The 15,897-nt window shown below is 37.3% G+C and overlaps 1 protein-coding gene across 1 annotated transcript; it reads left to right on the top strand.

The window, feature by feature from the left end:
* The first annotated feature begins 3,584 nt into the window (after window positions 1-3,584).
* Window positions 3,585-13,879, top strand: LOC144633911 (nuclear distribution protein nudE-like 1-A). The gene is made up of 8 exons (XM_078492838.1): window positions 3,585-3,850; window positions 3,947-4,100; window positions 4,282-4,430; window positions 6,213-6,258; window positions 7,112-7,202; window positions 8,619-8,905; window positions 9,304-9,404; window positions 9,989-13,879. Exons 1-8 carry the CDS (start codon window positions 3,741-3,743, stop codon window positions 10,056-10,058), a joined length of 1,008 nt encoding a protein of 335 aa, XP_078348964.1. The 5' UTR covers window positions 3,585-3,740; the 3' UTR covers window positions 10,059-13,879.
* Window positions 13,880-15,897: the final 2,018 nt, after the last annotated feature.

The following is a 15,897-nucleotide window of genomic DNA, read 5'->3' as shown; positions in this document are numbered from 1 at the left end:
AGAAATGAAATTAAAGAGTGCAACAGCAGTTTGGCAAATTCTCACGCCCCCACAATTAAGAAGTTATGACATCCCCGAACAAGGTTAATTATGACGGCGTCAGCCACAATGCGGGCTTAAACCATGGATGTGGAAAGAAGCCAACCTCGTTCCCAAGGTCTTCCCTATTCCCCCCTCGAGGGAACTAGAGAGAACTCTGGGAACGAGGGTGGGAAGTATCAAGCAAGTCATGACGTCAGCTTGTCGCGTTGCTGTGAGAAACGGTTATGTTTCTAAGTTCTTAGCGACCAACAATTTCAAAAAGTTAGAACCACTCCTTCCCCGATTTCAATCATAGAGAAAATTATCGGGTTTTAGAATGATTTTGACTCCTACGCGGACGCTTTTTACGTAATCTCTCGACCACAAAGAGCGTTTCTATAGGACTCTAAGTGCGTAAAGTGCTTATTTATTATTGATTTCAAAGGGACTAAGGATGAAGGAAGAGGTCGAAGAGGGGAGGTTGGTGGGGGTGTCATTCGTCTTCCGCTCTCAGCCCAAATTTTGGCTTGGGTTGAAGGATGGGAAACCGACTTCAGGATTTCAGCGTCTTAAAATCTAGCTCTCTTTGTGTTATTAGAACTTCGGAATAAGCTCGTTTTAGCGCTACTCTTTGTATCAGTATAATTTTAATATTATCTTGTCAACAGGATAAAGTGCGAAAACGCGATCGAAAGAACGTGATGAAATTAGCTATAGCAGGGTAGTGTTAGAGCTCTCCGTAAGCTTGCAATTCTAGTGGTCCTCTAGTGTTGCAGCTGCCATTTCGTTTGGGGCTGGGGGTATTGTTTATGTTGTTTGTTTTATTGTTTTCTTGAAAGGTAGCTAGTCAATCATGTGAGACGTTGCGAAAGCTACATTTTGTTGCGGTTTAAAAAATTTAGACTCTATGAATATATTTAAAAAGGCTGGTCGATATTGTCATTTACCATGGTAAATGAAAGATACCAATCTTCATTTTTCGAACTTTCAAGCCACTATCACACTACTTAAACGTTAGTGTCTCATAATTGCTAACCTTACTTGCCGCACATATACCACCGACCACCTAGCTATTTTTATCACTGGGAGGATCACGTGACAGGATTCTGCAAAGAACCTGTGCCTCTGAGCTTATACACTGGTAATTTCTTCCCTGCCTGCGTAATAAAAGATCTAATAGTGGTCAAGTGTTGCTATTAAAGAGAGCTATGCCATTGCATTTTAAGTCATTTTTCAGATTAGTTTTAAATTAAAGGAAACCTCAAAATAGCCAGCAGAGTAATAAAAACCCAAAAATAAACAAGAATGGTTTTGACTGAAGAAGATCAAGACGGATTATGAGCGACAAACTTTGAGTTGTCTGTAACGTAGCTCCTTTTAAGTTGATTAAGACTATTAAACGGCAAGCTATCCTTACAGCGGGGAAACTACGAATGTCAAATGAAACAAAAATGGAATGTAACGTACCAAATGTCTATCACATTATATAGCCTTGTGGACCTTCCCAATATTTGATATAAGTCTTACAGGTGTAAGTGTTTCATCGATTTTTTGGCTGTAGTCCTGCTATCTCAGATTTTGTTAATATTGAGATGAGAGATCCGTTTCATCCACGAATCAGACGGACTGTGTTAAAAGGGAAGTGAAACCTTGACGCCGCCTTGGTCTCGAATTAGAATTTTACGATGGACTAAATTTCAGGTTCGCCCGAGCTGAGTAGCCGCGCATATATTTCGGGCATGCCGCTCAACTTCCGGGATATTCCGCTTGGTATTTTTGGAGTACTTCTCAAGAAGTTCCCTAAATTCAGAAATTTTCTGGTCGTGGGATCCAAAAATAGTCTTCCGGTCTTATATTAGAGAGCAATTTTCTTAATTGGTTACTTAATTTCCATTTACATTTAGACACCTAAAGTCAATCTGCTTTTCGCTGTTCTACAATTTCTTCGAATTCGCCGCATGTTACCCAGCGAAAAACTTTATTCGGGTGGAGTTGCTAAGCCAACGACGACGGAGCAAAGATATTAAATTTGTCAGTTCGGATATCGAAATATTCAATTTATTATTTTTGGAGTACTTGCTCTCAAAAGCCTTCTTCCAGATTCGGAAATTCCCGATCAAGCATTAAAAAACTATGTTAGCCTCCATGCCATTCACATTCCGTACGAAATTTCCGATACTTTGGGGCTAATGGTTCTCAAGTCTCTTTCAGCGGAAAGAACGTGATAAAGCTATGATACTGTTTAAGATTCTCGGGATTTGTTCCACTGTGGTCGGCGAGGGCCCGACAGCCCGATATCACTGCACAATTGAACCGAGAGAGGTCAGCCTAAAAATGGCTGAAAAAATGCAAATCTACTAGAACTGAATTTAATATAATGCAAGCAGAAAGTGGAGAAGATCGCTTACTTCCAACAGATGAGAAGCGGCGACTTAAAAAATAAATAAGCCGAATTTTCTGAGAAACCTAATAAATCACTAAACAATAAAATTCTAAGACCGCGCGCGCCTATAATGGCCCCCTGACTGACACTTCCGTTTTTATTTCGCGGGCTTTGGTATGTTAAGGACTTCGCTTTGGAGTGTTCCGGCGAGATAAAATCTTGTAACCACAACAAGTTTAACTGCATATTTGACTGATGTGAAGAAAAGTGTCACGAGACCGCTTAAAAAACTAAACAAATCTTTCACTGTAAACTCGTGCGTATTGGCACGCACGGTGTTAAATTTTTAAAAACGAAAAGAAGTTTATAAATCACGTGCTGTGAACGCGTGAGTTCACGTTGAGCAGTCCTTCCAACATTCCAAGTGGTTTAGTTGCTGACAAACCATATAAATGCTTGAAGTGGAAGATGAAGTGGTTTATTAGAGGAGGCGCGGTGGCCTAATCAGTAGACTTCGCTCCGGGTTCGAGCCTTTGCAAGCGCGATGGACTTTAGCATTTGACCTACTTGTAGGGGGGAGTAGAAAGTCGTTTAATAAAACAGAAACCACCAACGGTTCTAATGAACTACAGGCCTCTTAGCAGACTAATTTCAGCTAAAATTTTGAAGATGTCTTTTGTCAATAAGTGTTTAGAATACTTGGCTTTTGTGAACGTTTTATGTTAATAGTGCGTTGGGTTGAAGCATTTTCGTGATCTAAATAACATTTTTAAAATTTTGTGCCTTCGGGCAAGTTTTTTAGGATCCCGAGAGCTTGAATTACTTAGTTCGATTTCCAAGTGTAAATCACTTCACGTTTCTTTGGTTTGATACAGAAAACAAACTTTTTTACTTTCTTTTTTTTTATTTACCAACCGAGAATATAAACCATGAGATTTGACACGCCCAGCGACAAATTTGCTTTTCGCGGGCACCATGCTTTATAAATGGAATGGTGAACATTCAATCAACCGATTAGCTTTACTTGTTGTGTTTGATTGGTAAACCCATTAACCCATAAAAAATGTCACGTTTTGATTTCAGTGAGAAACCGTGAAAACACGCGAAACATTTTATCAGGCGAGCTGGGGCTTCCTTTATGTCCCACAATGCATCGCGCCTCTTACGAGTTGACGTCATCACGGGAACGGTTTGCTGTTGATAATATTTCGTTGTGAGCTTTCGAAACGTAAACTAAGTTTTGGCTTGATTGTGCCCGTTTCCTCGTTCCTTTTGTCGTAGATTGTTAGATTGACCATATTTCTGTATTTTGGGGTTAAGACTTCTTGCCGTCCTTATGCGACAGCCGGGAATGAATATTTCTACGGGCGAAAAGGAATTGGAATTCGCCGACCCGAAGGAAGAGGCGATTTACTGGAAGCAAATAGCCGAGGATTTAGAACGAAAGTGAGTGTTTTAGGGGTTATATTCTTCGATGACAACTATACGATGTAAAGGGTAAGTGAATGAAGGTTTAATTTCAACGTTTCTTGTGGGAAAAAGGTTTCAAGAAGCAAGGGATGAACTCGACGAGTTTCAAGAGGGTAGTCGTGAACTGGAAGCAGAGTTGGAAACGCAGTTAGAGCAAGCCGAAGCCAGACAGCGTGAACTTTTAGCGGCAAAGACACGTTTGGAAACGGAGAATGAAAGTTTAAAGGTAAATGCGAGAATATTAACTTTAATGGTGTAAGTCTTGTTACGCCAGTTCGTCTGTTGTTTAAATGAAAGTTTGTAAATAATGCAAGACTCGCTTCGCGTACGCCATCTTGCCTGTCGATCGAGTTGATTTAAATTAGCCGGTGGATCTGTTTGAACTGTTCTGTTTTTCTTCGTTTCAGGCGAGACTAGATGCAAGCCAAAATGAATCTTATCTTACGATATCGTCGCTACAAGATGAAGTTGCCCAGCTAAAAGCTGTTCGAGAAGAGGTTTCAAAATATGTTCGGGAACTCGAACAAGCGAATGACGATCTTGAGCGAGCGAAAAGGTATGAAGCACACAAAAGTATAGTCGGTGCTTAGGTTGTTTTTGCAGCTTAAAGACATAGCGAACAACAACACGTACACCTTAGTTTTAATCATTTTGCCATTTCTTGTTATGATCTAATGATATTTTTTTGCCGCGTTAATTGCGTTTGATGTTGCCCAGGCTGTCTTGCGCAAAATTTTCTATGTTGTTCTGCCGGGTTGCAATATCTTTTTATTACAGTCTCATTTGTAATATTTGTAGCTAGCGACAGAAAATAAAACCTATTTCCGCGCTAAGGTGTTAGTAACGCTCAATGTCACGAATTTAATTTACTTCAAATATTATCAGTTAAATTTGTGTTTGCGAAAAGTACATTTCTGGCATGTGACAATCTTGTGGGTCGGGCCTTGTAAGGGAGGAAATAACCTCCGTATCAATTTCTGTTGCCATGCAATAAGTTTCAGACAAATAGGATTTTAGTTTTTGCGACAGATCTCAGACCTGTAAGCATAGCTGTTGCGAATTATTGCCACAAAACAAATCTCTTGCCCGTTTATTACTACAGAGCGGATTGCTCAATAAATGTAGTTTGAAACTGCTTTACATAAATTTAAAGGATTATATTGTGTTGATTTGACCCGATTGTATTACAAAGGAAGCAGGACATGTTTAGTCGCCTATTAGCTATTTTTAATACTATTTCCCGATATATTTCAAGGCATTTTCATGTTGGACTTCCCATAACAAATCTGAAATATTAACCTTAATTAGTTAACATTTTTAATTACAAGTTAATTTTTAGCCATAAGTGTGGAAGTTTTAAATGACAAACTCTGCAGGGGGAAACAGTGTTTACTTGCAATTAGTGAATTTTTGTTTTACAAAAAAAGTTCAGTGTGTGTGTAGGAAAACAGAATTAATGAAACGTGCATGCTATTGTGATCACTAATTGATGGAATGAGATAATGAAAAGACAACATTGTCTGTTGAAAATTATGTAGGAAGTTAGAGAATATGATTTCTGATTTTGGCCTTTTGATTAGAGTAGACAGGGTTTAGCATTTTCCAGAATGTCTGATTTTGTCTTTGATACAGTGCTGAATGTCACGTCTAAAGCTAAGAAATAGACTTTCTTTGTGACATTCTGACACCATTCTGGTAAATTGTTTTTTTTTTTTACATTTTTACTATAATTTTGCTGATCACTTGAGCCTGGAAAAATCTAAATTGAGAAATGTCCAGGACGTAACAGCATCTTTAAAATTATATTTCATTGTGATAATTAAATTATCTTGATTATTGACACATTTGCTGGCATGGATTTCTTCAGTAATTTTCTTGCCATGTTTCGAACCCACATTCAAATTTATTTTGATCAGAAATGTGAAAAACAATATTTTGGGCCTTTTTTCAAAAAACGTATTGGTGGTTTAAATGGATGACAGCAGTTATCACTTGAATTTCTTTATGGCCGACAACACAATAACTTTGTGGTTCAGTTTGTTTTCTGTTATCTTTTAAAGTTTATAAAGATAGTCAAAATGTTGCTGATCATTGATATACAATGTATAGTGTTACATACTCCTGCAGTCTATTCGAGCTCAATGTTAATTAAGCAAGGGTTTTTATTCATTATTTTGGACAAACATGTATCTGGCCAGTGTACCTATAGCTTATTATGTCTCAAATAAATACCTGAAGGGCCTATTTTCAACTCCACCTTGGAGACCTGGCATTTGTTTGGTACCCAGCACTTATCAAGAAAATATGGTACATCATTATGTTTTTTCATTTCTTTTAGGGCAACAGTATGCTCTTTAGAAGATTTTGAGCAGAAGTTAAATCAGGTAATAATATTGATCACAACTCTGTTAATTAATAGGGTATTTTTATTATTAAGTTCCTTTTGATGACTGTCTAACACTACAGTTAACTAGTCTAAAGGCTTGATTTCACTAGCAACACAGTCAGAGTTGTAATCAGAAGCAGCAGAGTGTTACCATCTAGTGAAAATCCAAACTGACGGCGTTAAAAGCTGAGCTCCGATTCTCCTTATGACTCTGTGGCTTTACGATCTAATTAAAACGATAGATTGTTAGAAATACGAGCAGAATAAGGAAGCACTCAGATGGGGTGAGATGAAACTAGCGTTGTGATGGGTTTGCTCTTCCGATTCTGCTTGCGGCTTCAACAATCTAGTTTTCACTGGATCATAAGCGACAGAGTCAAAATTCAAGATTCTATGTTCTGGTTTTCAGAAGTTTGTAAAATCTATAGTGTGAGATGAATTTTAAATTCTTGGAGACATATTTTACATCTTTTTCTTGGACACTAAAACACCACATGTTGCCACTTTTAATAATTTTGTAGTTGGAAAAATGTTGTCGCTACACTAAGCTCCACATGGCCACATCTGGCTATGTTAAATTTTTTTCAATCTTTCTAATTCAGTCCAGAATGCTCGTCCTTTATTCTGTCAAACCTCGAATGTGGCTATCACATTCTGTAGCTAGCATATTAAACAGCACAGAAATTTCTACATTTGTTGCTATGTTTTGCTATATAATATTGTGTTGCTATATACTAAAGATATACGTTTACATTTTAGAAATATTTTCCTGTCTTATGTTACCCTCAAAGTCCTGGCTTGTATTTTACCCTTTATAAGTGACCAAATTTTGTTCTGTTTGGGTTTTGTAGGCTATAGAAAGAAATGCTATCCTTGAAAATGAACTAGATGAAAAAGAAACACTCCAGGAATCAGTTCAAAGACTAAAAGATGAAGCAAGAGGTAAGATGATTATTAAATGTATTACTTTATAATATAAGAGATGCTCTTCCAACCTTGTCATAAAATGCCATGATTTTGCAATGATTTTAAACTTTAAGCTTTACTGCAAATCGTAAGTGGACATAAGACATTGTATTACAGGTGGATGTTTCGTGTTTCTTGGCTTTTTATTGTAAACATTAGTGTTTTCATGCATGAATAGCGCAGTTTATAAAACCTATTCTTGTTGAATCAATGTTCGGTGAACTGAACCATGACCATGCCCCCTTGATCCTTCTAGAATGTTTCTACACACTCTGCCTGAGTTACTAGATACTTAACTTCTTCTAAGTATCACTTGATGTAGAGATAATGTTGCATGTTGAAAACGCCTTTGAATCACAATATTTGCCCTTTGAAATATATTTTGTTTATTTGTGGATATTATACTGTTTGAGAGTTCAGCTGAATATACCCAAATACCTGAGGGGTTAATTCCTTATGAACAGTTTTAGAGATTATTGTTAAGACAAGCCAAAAATGTAGTTCATGATAGAAATTTGAATGAAAAGAATACAGGGAAAAAGGAAATGCAGCTGGAGATTATTGGTAGTTGATGTTTCTGGAGTACTACGGACATTCTCAAAGGCTCAATACATAATAACAGTGTTGTAACATATCTGGTTAACTGATCATATGCCTGGCTGCACAAACAGGAATTCATATAGAAAGAAACATTTCCTTTCCATAATTAAAATAAGGTCAAAGTCTGTTTTTAAAAGAAAAATGTTCCCTGATTATTACACTCAAAATTTGTACTGTTTTCTAAAATGTCCAAAAAATCAAACTAATATTTTAAACTACCGGTACAAGCTGCATGTACTACTGCAAATTCCTTAATATTATATTATTTATTTACAAAATTTACACCGCATCTTAAAGAAAACAGTCATCCCTTCTAATCAAGTAAGTTGTTAATGTCCTTGACTTTAGAAAGAGCCCACTGCAGTAGATTCAAAACCAAAGCAACTATGTAAATGATACCTTCATTTGTCAAAAGTAAACTATCTTTGTATTGTTTAATAAACAAGCAGGAGTGCTTTATCATGAACGGCTTCAAAAAATTCTGATATAGATATCTTTATTCTTGCACTGATATTTAGATTTTGGGTTACTTTGGCCAAGAAAATTACATGGACATAAAGTTTAGCCGTGTCTTTATATCAGATACAAAGACTGTCATTAAAGATTAATTTCCTTTGTATTTTCTTAATGAGTTTTTGAATGTCTGCGAATCACTTCTGGCACATCAAAGTGAATAATAAATGAAATGCCAATTTTTCCACATCATAAAGATAACTTATGATACAATGAATGGTGCACTCTTTCAGTTGATTTGTCATAACAGATTAATTTGATGCCGATATTTCCCCTTAGATCTCAGACAAGAACTTGCAGTTAAAGAGAAGGAGAAAAAGAAACCCGGTGAGGGATTAGAATTCACCAAAGATAAAGAAAGTAACAAAGAAAACAAGGAGCCATTAAAAACAGAGGGAACTCCAGTGAAGGCAGAAACTACAATCCATGCAGACATGCATGGGAATTTAACAACTGCATCTATAGGAACATCGCCGCTTCATTCTGGGTATGGAAGTTCACCGCTTACACCATCTGCACGAATATCGGCACTTAACATTGTTGGAGATCTTCTAAGAAAAGTTGGGGTAAGTGTTAAACTGTTCTGCTTAATATGCTTGTCATTTTTTTTTTTATTAAAATTTACAACAGCAGTTACTTTATTGATATTAACCCAGGGTCCAAGGAAAATGGATTTTCCAGCTTTGCCCTTCTGGGAACTTGGAGACGTTGTATGAGTGTAGCGGAATAGTGTTTTATATCGCCTACTTTATCTGCCTCATAACTTTTAAATGTCAAAATCATTTCTTGCCCATTGTGCAAGTGATTATGAAATCTACTACATGTGTAGCTAGATAGAAAAGTGTTTCCCAGGAATGGTATAGCAACATCTTTTTCAATTGTACTCTTTTCCTGATATCTTATTGTAAAGCAGAATTTTCTTTGATTTTAGCATTAATTAAATTTGGCTTCTCCCTCGATCTAGGCTCTCGAGTCAAAACTGGCTTCGTGTCGAAACTTTGTTAAAGATCAGCCTCGGAATCCAAGAGGATCAACTGGCTCCAGCAGCCCCTCCGACTCTCCAAGGTAATAAATTAGTAAATAAGTAACATTTTGAAATCTGGGCTTGGTTGTTTAAGGTCTAAGCTTATCCAGGAAAAGTGCCAATGCCACAATTTCTGCCGACTAAGTACTGACAGAAGATGAAGTGTACATGACTGTACTCACCACTGGTGTGAAGCTCTAAGGATTGGTTGTTGTTAAGTTTTGAACTTTCACATGCATACATATTAACCAATCCCAAATATCACTGACCCTATAGAGCTAATTTTTAATCATTGGCTTTTTTTGGTTGACATTTCTTGGCAGAGAAAATGCGTTTACAATGTGTATATCATGCTTTTAGCCAGGATTTAAAAAGCGGTTTCTTGTCCAGAAATTTCTGTAAGGCCTACCTAGCAATGAAGCATGCAAGGTACATTCTGTTGTTTTGAGTGCAAATTCATTTAAACCTCTCTCAATGGAGCAATTCATATAAATTTGAATCTCTAACAGGTGTGTATCCATAGAACACCTGTAACCCCATCTGGCTAAAAGCTTGGTTTATATCTGTTCGGGCCACAAATGAGCATAATTCTCTATCTAATATTCAGTCTTTGTTATAATTTCAGACCGAGCAGAATTCCCAAGAGTGGCTATCAAAACCCAGGAATGCAAGGACTGGTCAAGGTGCAGGTTTAATAAAAGGAGTGTGTAAGAAGAAAAAATCAGATTATATTGCCAGATAGAGCTGCCTTTAAGAACATTCAAAACAACTAGATGCGTGTCGCTGCAGTTGTTGCCTTGACCCAAATAAAATTTGAGCCAATAATGTTTTGAAAACAGCTCAAGTAGCCACGTTGGCCATGGATGGTCTTCTTCACTTTTCCGCAATTCATTAACAAAGTAAAGTGGAGATGGAAGCAGTTCACTGTCTTTAATCTTGAGCTATGTCATTTCAATCCATAGTTTTAAATTCAGAGTAGAATTTGTGTCGAATTTGTACAGATATTTTGTATTTTGCTGTAGAAGCATTTTATTGTAACATAGATTCAAATTGCAGTAGCACAGGAAAAAATTCCACATTAAAAAGGTGAGACATTTAAGAATATTTAATAATAATTGTGCAAAGATACATGCATGTACTGTATGAGAGACTCTGCAGTCATTTAAGATTTCCAATACTTCCAAGTATTTATTTTTAATAACTTTCCAGCCGGAAAAATCTGGAAAGGTGTTGTACGATGTACATGTACTGAAATATGGTGTGGTCTTTAAATTGTTTAAACTTTGGTTTGGACAATAGAGCTTTATCAGGAAGCACACTAATCAGTCCTTACTGGAAATAAAGATATAAAATCACTGATAAGAATTATTGATCTGTATGTCTGAAGATGTGCAGCCCTGTGTCCTACATGGACAACAACAAGTTGGTGGTATCATTGTTTGATTGTCTACAGGGCTGAATTAGATGGTACAACTTTGTTAAATTATTTCCATTACAGTCAAACCTCTTGTTATGGAGACCAGAGCTGTGCTCTAGCAGAGCCTGGGTGCCAGAGGCCACTTACTTTTGTCTCTGGGCTCACTTTTAAAACTTTGCTATCATGAAAGCTTCTGAGAGCTGGGCACCCTAGATTTCTTACATCAGAGCCTTTGGGCACGCTCTAAATTATTTTCTAAGTGCACAGCTTTGGGAAACCCCTATATTATGGACAGTTCACTTGAGCCAATAAAAACCAGAATTCATATTATCTCTACCTCTATAAAACAGTCCGAACCCTTATTAAGCAGCCACCCTTGGAGAAAATGGTAAGTGGCTGTAGTAAGCATGGTTAAAACATCACTTTATTGCCAGGGAACGAAAAGGTTGTCACTTAGCTTAGTGGCAATGGAATCATGTCAAGACGATTATAAGTGTGTTTGAATGTTTTTATTACTTGTCACTTCAAATGTCGGACTATTATCTGTTGTTAATTAAACAACTGAGACAATTCCTTATTGGGATGGCCGCAAGGTGGCAGCAGCTGCTTAATAGAAGTGGTCGCTAAATATTAAAAGTTTTATTTATTGTCAGTATTATAGTGGCAATACTTTCAGGACTTCGATTACTGGCGACTTAAAAGGGGGTGGCTGCTTAGGGTGGCCGCTTGATAGGGGTTTGACTGTATGACCACCTCCATAATACAGAATCTCCGCTCTGGCTGTTTGGCGTCCGTATCAAAGAGGTTTGACTGTATTTACAGGTAATTTATTACACTATCTGATGCTAGAATTATCACTTCAAAATCCTAGGGCATTTTTCATGCCGTATGTGACAATCATAAACAAGTTGCAGGCACACAAAAAATGTATCATAGACTTGTACTATCTAATTCAGCCCTTTTCTGCATTGAAAATGCAGAAAACGTACGAACTACTGAATGGTATCTGCTAGTTGTAAAGCCAAAGAGGGTGAAGGGTATTTGTTGGTTAGTCAAAAGAACTGCATTTAGAAGGGCTCACGATATTAAATGGAACAAGTTACCAAAGTCAGCTTCTGCAGAAAAAAGGGTTGGTGTGTATTTCCATTGTCATGATTTAGCTCCATTTGAAGTCTTGCTTGAGTTAAGGCTGTGTTAAGTAATTTAAATTCTGCAATTCGGTTTTTTTATGCAGTGTAACTTTAATTTATGCAACCAATGTTATAATCAATGTAGTCTAATTTAGGAGAAAGTTTTTTATATTTTTTAAAATAAATGTAAACAACCATATAATATTAAAAAAATATCTTTTAATCTTTGTGGCTGTATGTAATTGTTATTTCAAGTTGAAATCCATTTTACCAAAGGCATGTGCTTAACAGGCATTTTCCAGCTATAAAATAACAGACAAGCAATACACCTTATTTAATAGTCTAATAGGTAAAATGCACCAATTTGTAGTATTTTTCCAAGTCCAGAAGGGCGATGAAAATGAGGGCATGAATAAAATGTCTGGAACTATTTTCTCGATTTACTTTAAAACGCTCCTACAGAGTTTTCTTAAATTTTGTCAACAAAATAGTTCCAAAAATTATCGATACCTCAATTATTGTAGTTCCAAAAATTATTGATACCTCCCCCACGGAAGGGATTTTTCCTAAGACCCCCCGCCCCCCCCCCCCCACCCCTCTGGAAATTCCAATTAAGCTTCATACATTTCCTTTCAAGTTTTTTGTCTCTGAGATCAACGCCCACCCCCACCCCCACCCCCTAGGAATTTCCAATCCCCTCTGTGGGGGGATTTTGGACATTTTCTGGATCCACGCAATAGTGGAAAATAACAAATACATTAACATTTTTGAACTGCCTTAGCAAACTGCTTTGCATGCCTTTGGGAAGTGTATTTTGATTTTTGAAATACAATTATTTAGATATGGCTACATACCGTATTCTCTCGATTAAACGCCGGGTCCTCAAATAAACGCCGGGTCTCCGAGCTAGAGTTGTAAGTAAGCCTTCCAGGCATTTATTTGAGGTGTAATATGCTTTAGGTATGATGGCAAATTACATTCATGTCACAAATAATGATTTAAAACCCTTGTTTAATAAACATTTTGCTTCAATAAACTGCGCCATTCAAATAAACGCCGGATCAACGGAGCCAAGTTTGAAATAAACGCTGGGGGCGTTTAATTGAGAAAATACGGTATACAGTAAATGTACTTGATGCCATAAATTATCATATTTGCTTGACATAATAATAGACCTTTCTCACATTTTCTCTTTGATGCCCATGAACAATGGTTTCAAGTCGAGGCTTGCAAGGACAATTTTCATATTAACTATAAACAGTTATTTTGTCCATCTAAGCCTAAACTTGAAACAATTAATATGCATGTGATCACCGGAGGGAATGTGGGAAAGGCCCTACTATTATTAAATATATTTACAAGTTCGAGTCTTTCATCATCAAGGTACTACCGGTAGTCGATTATTGTGCGTTATTCTATCTGCTGTAAAAACTCTGGTCTGGTTATCAGACAATAACATTGTTCACTCATTGCAGTGAGTGGCATAAGTAAACTCTATAAGTGAGTTACAGACTAAGACTACTTAACCTAGAAATATCCTTGTTATGGTCGAGTACAAGTATTCTAAATTTATTACTCTGAGCACAATCTTTTGGTGATGAGATGTACATGTACAAGTCTGTTAGGTTTGAGTGTGATATAATTACAAAATGTCTGCCTTCCAAAAGTTTTAAACCGAAAATGACAAAAACAGTTTGTTCACAGTCTGTTCTTTTTTCTTGGAATTCTTTTCTTAGGCCGGAGTGACAGTTGATAATTATGACAGTATTCATTTTCTTACAGTAAATTATTTACCATTTTCAATGTCTTTCATTATTTGTCCACCTTGTAATTGCCAATCAATGCAGGCCTTTTGTTAATTATTTATCTTTAACAATGAGTGTTAAAAGGCCCATGACTTGTACACTGCCTCGCTACTAAGACTGTGCATAGTTTATTATCTGGGTGTAATAAACTTGTTATACTGTGATTACTGTTTTATGTGTTAAATGAACCATTTTTCCCTTGGAAAGGCAAGGAAGAATGGATTGTTAAGTAGAAATAAACCTGCCATGTCATATGGCAGGGTCATACTAGTGGACCTAATATACTCTGGTATGGAGCTCACAACACTTGCCATTTTTTTCGTGCCCAACTCTTCAACTGACAAGACCCAGTAGTCTAGCGAGGTCTTTTTAAGGGGCCTGAAGTGGTTAAATGGGAACTGGGATTTGGGCAAGTTTTCATTGAAGAAAAAAATGGGATTTGGGTCCCTGGGACTGGGATTTGGTCACTGGTAGCTAGTGGAAATCACAGACAAAAAAAAAAACAATAGAACTGGGACTGGGAATTTGAATAGTGGGAAAACAGTAGGCTCGGAACTTGGATTTGGGCTGGGAAAATGAGATTTATACCCCCTCCTCCACGTTAAGGATCCTCTTTAGCAAGGATGCAGTATGGCGTGAATTTGGAGTGTCTTGCAGAGACCTTTGAACTTTGTTAAAAACTAACACAAGCTCATTGAGTGGGAAGGCTGAGGGACTGTCACCCCACCCCCAATTTCCAGTAAATATACGAGCCTCAACTTTCAAAGTAAACATAGATTGTGGAATTTTCCAAGGTGTGGGAAGGTACCCCCATTTCCGACTATTAAAGTTGGTGTGCTCTCCTTGGTCTGCTCCTGTGGCACATAAACAATGCAGTCCATCTTCCTTGCCTTTTTAAAATCATCATGATCACGACCTTGAGTCGAGTTTTAGTTAAAACAATAACCCTTAATAGGCTGAAATTACTCCAAAAAACACGTTTTTATTTTTTTTTGGGCGCTTCGTTGCTAAATTTCTCTAAACTTTGCTAGAAATACCTTTCTGACACTGCAGTAAATTTTGGATAAAATTTCCACGTAAAAATGAACAATATTTTAGTCATTTTACTATGGCGCACATCTCAAGAATCTAAATCTAAATTGGTGACGTCACAATTGGTTGAATGGCCATTCCTCCGAAACCCGGAAAAATCCGGGCTTAGCATAATAAGCGTTAGAAGGGCAATGTTTCGAAGATTAAGTCCTACATGCAAATCCAATGAAGTTGTTTTATTGGAAATCCACTAATAGTGGCCTGGCCTTGCTAATACGTACTGTCCTAGTCGTAAAAATTGTTAAAATGGGGTGTGGCTATGGACGAAACTGGCTACAAACTTGGAAACGTCGGGCCGACGTTTTCAAGTTGACAGTGTTACTTGGAAGAAAATCACATAAAAACCATTTATTACGGTTTATTGACAATGAATTTATGCCTTTCTTTTATTTTATGACGGGTTATAACTATTTTGTTGATCAGTGTGTGTGTTCCCTCATAGTTATAGCATAGTATACGCAAATCTTATCGTGGCACTGTCTTTTATTAATTAACTGAGAAATTTCACTTCTCTTCAGGCTTAGTGAGAATCCCAAAGGTAGAAAAGTGTTACCTCTATTGGGATTAGCACATGTCACATATTATGCTTGTATCCGAATAACAATGCAGCTTGTATGACTGTTCGGCGCTTTCCCCTACCCGGGGGCAAAAAGGAAATAACCTTGAAAGGGACACTGACAAACTTGACTAAAACTTAATTTACCTGAAGCTGCGTAAGACAAACCTCCGGCACCCGGAGTGTAGACTGTGTTCCGAGAGTGTAAATTAGTCGTACCAAGACATTAACTTGTCTAGCTAACCTAAATTCCTCATACTATAGACTAAGGTCCCCCTTACTGGCGAAACTTGACCGAAACCTGAAGCTGCGTGCGAAAGACAACTCTGTGGCACCCGAAGAATAGACAAAAAAAAACACCAGTATAGACTGTGTTCCAAGAGTATAAATTAGTCGTACCCGGGAACACATCGTCAACATCGAAAATTCCTGATGCTATAGACTAAGGTACCTACCCATACAAGCGAGGCGAGATATAATCAAAGGCTCTTGAGGAACCTCATGGTAATTCGATGAAGTGCCGTCCTTAGCCGT

This window comes from Oculina patagonica, chromosome 12 (genome assembly GCF_052425735.1).
Source record: "Oculina patagonica isolate OP01 chromosome 12, crgOcupat, whole genome shotgun sequence".
Taxonomy (NCBI): Eukaryota; Metazoa; Cnidaria; class Anthozoa; order Scleractinia; family Oculinidae; genus Oculina; species Oculina patagonica.
The sequence above is the reverse complement of the archived record's forward strand: the minus strand, read 5'-3'. Positions and strand labels throughout refer to the sequence as shown.

Bases quoted from the DNA above. Each gene is read 5' to 3' on its own strand.
- LOC144633911 (XM_078492838.1), top strand. From the start codon at position 3,741: ATGCGACAGCCGGGAATGAATATTTCTACGGGCGAAAAGGAATTGGAA. The intron at 4,431-6,212 runs GTATGAAGCACA...CATTTCTTTTAG, and splicing joins GATCTTGAGCGAGCGAAAAG to GGCAACAGTATGCTCTTTAG. The intron at 8,906-9,303 runs GTAAGTGTTAAA...CCCTCGATCTAG, and splicing joins ATCTTCTAAGAAAAGTTGGG to GCTCTCGAGTCAAAACTGGC.